The 8,175-nt window shown below is 29.7% G+C and overlaps 1 protein-coding gene across 1 annotated transcript; it reads left to right on the forward strand.

Moving 5' to 3' along the window:
• Nucleotides 1-7,008: 7,008 nt before the first annotated feature.
• LOC110632382 (cell wall protein IFF6) lies at nucleotides 7,009-7,664 on the forward strand. Its single transcript, XM_021780598.2, has one exon. It carries the CDS (start codon nucleotides 7,100-7,102, stop codon nucleotides 7,454-7,456), a length of 357 nt encoding a protein of 118 aa, XP_021636290.1. The 5' UTR covers nucleotides 7,009-7,099; the 3' UTR covers nucleotides 7,457-7,664.
• The last annotated feature ends 511 nt before the right edge of the window (nucleotides 7,665-8,175 follow it).

An 8,175-nucleotide genomic window follows, 5' to 3' on the forward strand; every position in this document is an offset into this window, starting at 1 on the left:
ACCAAAGCCGAGCAATTCTCCATCTCTAACATGCCAACAAACACCTTCAAGCAAAATTTCTCGATCTGCCAAAATACTACACCAAGTAAAACTCAGCATTGCACCCAACTGAGCCTTAAAAAAAATCCACCCAAGGATAATATTTGGCTTTAAGAAGATGTTCCAAGAAAGAAAAGGGCTTTATCAACAATTGCCACGCCTGCTTAGCCAATAGTGTCTTATTAAAGCATTCAAAATCTTAAAATCCAAGATTGCCCTCCTCCTTCGACTTACACAACTAGTGCCAACTACACAAGTGTAGTTTCTGTTCCTTGCCCAACACCCACACACCCCTCCCCCCCCCCCCCCCCTTAAGCCCCCAAAATTGACTTATCATTGCCTAAAGTTCTATACATAGAGAAAAGGAAAGGAAAGTAGGAAACATTGCATTATAAATGTCAGGATTGTTTGGGTTATAGTATTAATTAGCAATTCTCGACTTGCCCCTACAAAAGCTTCTCCTTCCACCCTTAGAGACGTGCCCAAAGCCTTTCCTTTATTCTGCTAAAAATAACATGCTTAAAATGACAAATAGCAGTAGGAAGGCCTAACTACAATGCATGAGTAGATACGCGCTGAACACGAAGCTCATTTACAAGAACAATCTAAACTTCCTCATTGACATTGGAACTAAAAGAGAGCTCTGATTTTGCAAAATTCACCTTTCGCCTTGATACTTGCTTATACCTATGTAGTACATCAGAAATAGCTCTTGTTTCATTAAGCATTGCATGCATAAATAAAATACAATCATCAACAGACATTAGATGAGATACCAAAGGAGAATCTTTACACACTTAAACGCCATGGACAACTCCTCGCTGCACTGCTTCATTCAACAAACCTGACAACCCTTCAGCACACAGGAGAAAAAGATATGGTGAAAGAGGATCCCCTGACGAATACCTCGGGTAGGAGAAATAAAACCACATGGATCACCATTCACTAGTGTAGAATAAGAAGCAATAATTACAAATCTCATAACTGTCAAAACCCATACTATCTATAAATCCCAAACAGATCATAACTGCCCGCAGAAAGGACCACTCCACCCTATTATATGCTTTTGCTATATCCTACTTGAGAGACATAAACTGACATTTGTTTTGCCCACTAATCTTCATGTGATGGAAGACCTCAAAAGTAATAAGAACGTTGTCAGTAATTAATCGGCCTAGAACAAACTCACTTTGCAACTCATCAACAATATCGCTTAAAATTCCTTTTAACTGGTTAGCCAACACCTTTTTAGCAATCTTACACACAACATTCTATAGACTGATAAGGGAATACTATGTGATATGCTTAGGCTTTTTTACCTTAGGGATAAGACAAATATGGGTATGATTGAACCCTTGTGGCATTTCCTTACCTTGCAAATCCTCTAACACCACACAAGTAACATCCCCACCAACAACTGACCAATAATTCTGATAGAACAAAGGTGGTAAACCATTCGACCTAGGAGCCTTCAAAGGATGCATCATATAAACTACCTTTTGAACTTCATTTGCAGTATAAGGAAGAGTAAAAGAACAATTCATAACAATAATAACAGTAAAAATGACATTTGAGAAATTCTTGATTTCTCAGTTGCCAAAAAACAAGGATATAACTTTTGTTTAGGTCATCCTTCTTTATTTACATAATAATTAATAAATAAATAAATAAATAAAGAAGATATGTCTAACTTCTAATTTTCATCTTGTCAATTAATTTTATTTTTTTAATTTAAAATATATATTATTTTATTATATTTGTTCAATCAACAATGAAAATATATATTCCTTCTAATTTAAAAATAACAATAAATAATATATTTTTAATTAAATGTGTCAATTAATATTAAAAGGAAAAACAATATATATTGCTTTAATTTATTATATTTGAACAAACAATCAAAATAGGTTTGAATTAATAATTTGACTCAAATAATGTATATATGATAATAAATAATTAATTAAAGTTATAATTTCAAATGTGTTCAATTGACTCAATTAAAAACTCAATTGACTAAAAGATATGATCAATGTAACATGTCACATATTAAAATTAATTCAATTATAGATTCAATTGAATGAATTAAATGATAATTCTTACAGTTGACTCAAAATATATATGATTAATATGACATTGCACATAATCAGTTGATTCAATTTACTTAATTAAAGGCACAATTGACTAAAATATATGATAAATGTGACATGTCATATATATTATCAATGTGAAATTAAATGCACAATTAGCTTAAATATATATTATCAGTGTGACATTACACATAATTAATCAATTTAATTGACTCAATTAAAGGCTTAATTGACTAAAACATATAATCATTGTAACATGTCACACGCTCAAATTAATTTAATTGACTCAAATATATGTTATATTGAATCAATTAAATGATAATTGTCACAATTGACCCAAATATATATGATCAATGATATATTACATATAATCAATTGATTCAATTTGCTAACTTAAATGCTTGATTGACTAAAATATATGATTAATATGGTAAGTCTCGTACTCAATTGATTCAACTGACTCGAATATATATTCAGTTGAATCATTTAAGCGATAATTATCATAATTGACACAAAATATATATGATTAATATGACTTTACGTATAATCAATTGATTTAATTTACTTAATTAAAGGCACAATTAATTCAAATATATGACAAATGTGATATATCACATACTTAAATTGATTCAATTGACTCAAATATATATTCAATTAAATCAATTATATGATAATTATTACTATTGACTTAAATATATATTATCAATGTAATATTATACATAATTAATTGATTCAGTTTACTCAATTAAAGGCTTAATTAACTAAAATATATAATCAATGTGATATATCACATACTCAAATTGATTTAATTGACTCAAATATATATTTAATTAAATCAATTAAATGATAATTGTTACAGTTAACATAATCAATGTGACATTACACATAATCAATTGATTAAATTAACTCAATTAAAAGCTCAATTAACTAAATTATATATGATCAATATGACATGTCATATACTCAAATTGATTCAATTGACTCAAATATGTATTCAATTGAATCAGTTAAATGATAATTATCATAATTAACTCAAATATATATGATCAATGTGACATTGCACATAATCAATAGAATCAATTTATTGAATTAAAGGTTTAATTGACTAAAATATATAATAAATGTAACATGTCACATACTCAAATTGATTTAATTGACTCAATTAAAGGTAATTGTCATAATTGACTTAAACATATATATGATCAATATATGTAGGCTAACTCTATATATATTAAAACAATTATAATTTATATTTTTACAAAATCATTTTATACTGAATTGAATTAATTAAGTAATAAATGTCGCAATTGACTCAAATATATATGATCAAAGTAAACTGACTCTATATATATCAAAGCAACTATAATTTTATGTTTTACGTAATCATTTTATATATGGAAGATGGAGAAAACATGTAGAAGGAGAAACGAAGGTTTGCAAATATGTGTTTTCTTCAATATGTGTAGAGAAAATAAGTGCAGAGAGAAAAAGGGTTTTTTTTTTTTTGTGTTAAAAGTGAAAACATAATTTATTAAAGAGAAACGAAAAGAGAATATATTAGGAAAAGTAAATCAAAGGATAAAGGAAGAACAATAATGATAATAACGCAAAGCTTTCCCTGGTGATTGTTAGTAAAACACCATATTTACGTCCCTGAAGTATAGTCCTATCATCTTTGATAAATATTAGTTTCATTTCAGTTGGATTCTAAAAATGTCCAAAAAGTATTTTATACATTGACATGCTTGGAAGATTCCTATTGTCCACCATGAAAGCAAATAATTTATTATTGTTTGCCAAAAAAAAAAAAAGAGAATCAATAAATATAGTTGGAGTGGAATTGTATAAGGAGAGGAAAGAGTAAAATGGAGGAAAACTTTGCCTCTCCAAAAATATAAAGGGTAAATAAGGCATTTTATATTCTTGGGAACCCATTGATCCATATTAAATGTGGATCAAGTTGATCCTTCAATCACTGTACTTGAAGTAAATCATGGTAAGAGAAAAAACCTGACCTAAAGAACAAAACTTCAAAGAACACTAAAGCAAATGATCCAAACAAACGAACCAAAATATAAACAGTACAAACAAGAAGAGAATCAAGCAAGTAAATCCATCAACAACAAAGTAATTAACATCACATACAAATGAATAGGGAACAGGAACTTGATGAGCTAAGATGCTGCAAATATAAAAGGCAACGACTAGACGCTCAGCAGCTCAATTTCAAGAGGTACAAACGCAAACCATCTCCGAAGATCAAAACCGCACCTAAATAGCAATAATTCCTATAGAATGAATAAATAATATACCGGAAAACAAACCAACTCTGTCCAAACAACAAAATTGCTGCAAACATAGCATCACCAAATCCATCCTTGAAGAAGCAAAAATTAGTAGATATCAAAAGCCAAAAGAGCAGCAAAACACCAAACCAATACAATTCAAAACCCAAGGACAATAGCTCAAAATGGTGCCCAAAAACTCCAAAAAATCAACTAATGAAATACCAACAAATAAGTATTACAAAACCAAAATGATCAGCACATAACTATCACTACAGCTAGGCAATAAAATCCTCATAGTGATAAATCCTCTGCTTTGCCAAAGAATTGGCTACAAAATTAGCTTTCCTTGGAGACAAGATGAAGGACACAGGAGGCAAAGATTCCAGCTTGCAACTAATTGAATTGGAAAAAGCATTTAACCTCCAAGGCAATAGATTCTGATTTAACACCCGTGAAAACTGCCACCTTGGAGTCTTATTCAATAATAACAACCTTAACCAAAGACCATATGTCTGCCCGAGAGGATAACAAAGAGAGAGCCCATTCAATGGCCATATAATTCAGCCGCATTAGAATCTTGACAAACTGCAGGACCAGAAAATTCAGAGAGAAAGTTTCCATAAGAGTTTTTAGTGTTGTTACTCTAATGCATATAAGTTGGTAGAGCTAAATAGAAAATCTATTGGAATAACTAGTAGGGTTGATAGCATATTTGAGTCGAACGCCTAATATCTCTAGAAATTAAGAGATTAGAGCCGTTTATGTGTTGTTGGATTACACGTTCTCTATTCGAACATGTGTTGCTTTACTGTGTTCTTTATTCCAATATAAATATCAAAGTTGCTTCCATGTCTGAATCCTTATTACTGAAATAAACCTTATGCAGTTATAATAGTTCGGAAAACACTATAAGATAGAATCCTATTTGAAGGTATATCAAATATATATTGAGCATCTCTGTTCGAGTCTTTTTTTCCTGCATATATCGATTGTATATACATACTGAAATTAATTAGTAATATAGAGAAAGAAGACTTAACATGATTAGATAATATCTTTACATGTAAACTTGAGAATCTGTTACAAAGAGAATCATTCAGTAATAACAAAAATAAAAGAAGAGTTCCCATTTAAAATGTAAGTAGGCAGCATAGTGAAAAATTCAATTCTACTATTGAATGTCAAAGTAATACAACCATTGCTAATAAGTTTTGGTTAAATAATTAATAATATTGCGTGAAGTTATTTTGAGGATTAAAAACTTGTAATTTTAGACCCTAATCAGAACTTAATAAAATAATTAAATTTGCTTGCGAGTGCGGTACAGATTTTCCTCCCACAAGATGTATAGCATGTTTATTGTAGACAATTTGGGGTATAATAATTGCTAATGCAGATGGAGTTATCTTATAAGACGAATAAAGATTGATTAATGCAAATGGCAGACAAGTGGGTTTATTGGACATTATAATTATAATTATTGTGGATAAATTATTTACATATGAATATTTCTTGGAGTCAAACCACTAGAAGATTCACAAGGAAGTTTGTTTTTATCATTAATTAATAATAAACAGTTTATATTAAAATTTAAAATAAATTAATGAACTTATCTCAGTAATGTTTTAATTATTTTTAAAATTGTAAAATATTTAAATTTCAATTTTAATCAAATTTTATCAATAAAAAATTTAAAAAATGTTATATATATATATATATTAATATATTACACATATTAACAATGATTAAAAATATTAATATATTACACATATCATTTGATTTAAAAACTAAAAGTTTTAATATTTAAATTTAATTAAGGATAAATTTAAAAATTTACAATTTTAGTAAGTAATGGTAGCCTGATTTCCTATAGAGATTTTGAATCCCAACCTTTCCATTTACTTTTTTTTAAATTATTCACCTTAACACTTAAAATTTAACAAATACCCATCAAAGCAAACCTTCTATAACTAGTTAACTACTCAAGACCATAGAAAGATAACTACTCAAGACAATTTCCGGGAAAAACAAAAAATTACTCAAGACCATAGAAAGATAATATCATTCCACATAAGGAGTCTCAAGCTCGTATCCATGACCTTCAGGAAACCTTCAATTCTTGAACATTCGAGTATCTTCCTGTTATATCATTTTGGATATTCATTAAACACGGTGAATATTTTTATAATTAAGAAGCAAACTAAAGATTGATTTACTTACTTTTTTCTGTTCCCTCCCAACATTTGATGAATAAAATATTATTACAATACCAAAACCAACCATACTCCACTATCATGGTTAGTGACTTAGTGGGAATCTTGGGTCGGCATGCACCTTCCCTCTCTCATAATGTCAAGGCCAGCGTTTGAGACTGAAAACTCATCTCGCCTGCAAAACAATTCTCAGCTTTTTTGCCCACAAAACTTTTGTTTGGCAACCCCAAGTTCACATCACAGTCTCCAATGATAAAGCAAAACCACATACCCCTCCACTACTTCCAGCTACAGTCTACGCGCCTACAAACTTTTTATGCGCACTATCTCTTATATCATTACCAAATCCTAGCCATCTGCAAGTATAAATATAGCCCTCTTTCCTACTGCCCATCTCACGAAAATTAACTCTAATAATAAACAGTCTCTCGATCGTAGCCATTTCGAACTTTTGTTCAGTTTGTCTTCAAGAATGGCAAATTTCAGGTGCTTGGCAATTCTTGTTTTATTTGTTTCAACCTTGGCTGTTAGTGAAAGCAGGGTTGCAAGAAAGGACCTGGGGCTGGATCTTGGAGGAGTAGGGGTTGGGTTGGGAGTCGGACTAGGCCTTGGATTGGGTGGTAGTGGATCAGGCTCTGGTGCAGGAGCAGGCTCCGGCTCTGGTTCTGGATCCAGTTCAAGCTCAAGCTCCAGCTCCAGTTCATCCTCTTCATCACGGTCTAATTCTGGGTCGGGTGGCTCGGGTGCTGGTTCGGAAGCAGGTTCTTCTGCTGGATCTTATGCTGGCTCCAGGGCTGGGTCAGGTTCAGGAAACGGGCATGGAAAATGAGTGCAGCAGGTGTATGATTTTCTTGTGAACAAAAATAAGTGCAAGCACCAAAAGCATATTAAGTTAATCAACTATATATAAATATATAAATGGTGATGAATATCATGTCTTATGCATATGCATCAATGTAATTTTGGTTTTATGAAAACCATAATAATAGTCTATTTTTCTTTTATGAAAAGCAATAAACATATTATGGGTTTGTTGACTTTTGGAGAATTTAAATAATTTTTTATAGAGCTTTTTAAAAATTTTAAAAAGTAGAATTTTGTATTCACAAGTTGGAAAACAGAAAAACTAATTATTTTTAATTTAATTAAAATTTTTTATAGAGCTTTAAATTGTTTTTTACGGTTTTTCTCCATAACAAAAGCTTCTTTTTTCAAATAAACAATAATGACTTCTTAATAACTAAAATTATACTATAATTTTCATAACTAAAATTGAATAATTGTTTAAAAAAAATTATTTATAATGATAAAAAAAAATCATATTGTTACAAAGTAAATAATTATCATAGATTAGAAAAAATTTTAAAATAAAGTATTTAAATAAATTTTATAACAATTTTCTTATCATAATCAAAGATGTGAACTCATTTTTAATTTTTTGAAATAAAAAACTATTTTCTATTATTAATAGGTAAAAGTATTTTTTATGTTTTCCTTTATTTTTCATTAAAAATGAAAATTAAAATTTTCTTAAAATGTTTTCGGTTT

The sequence above is a fragment of the Hevea brasiliensis genome, chromosome 17, assembly GCF_030052815.1.
Source record: "Hevea brasiliensis isolate MT/VB/25A 57/8 chromosome 17, ASM3005281v1, whole genome shotgun sequence".
NCBI classification, from domain to species: Eukaryota; Viridiplantae; Streptophyta; class Magnoliopsida; order Malpighiales; family Euphorbiaceae; genus Hevea; species Hevea brasiliensis.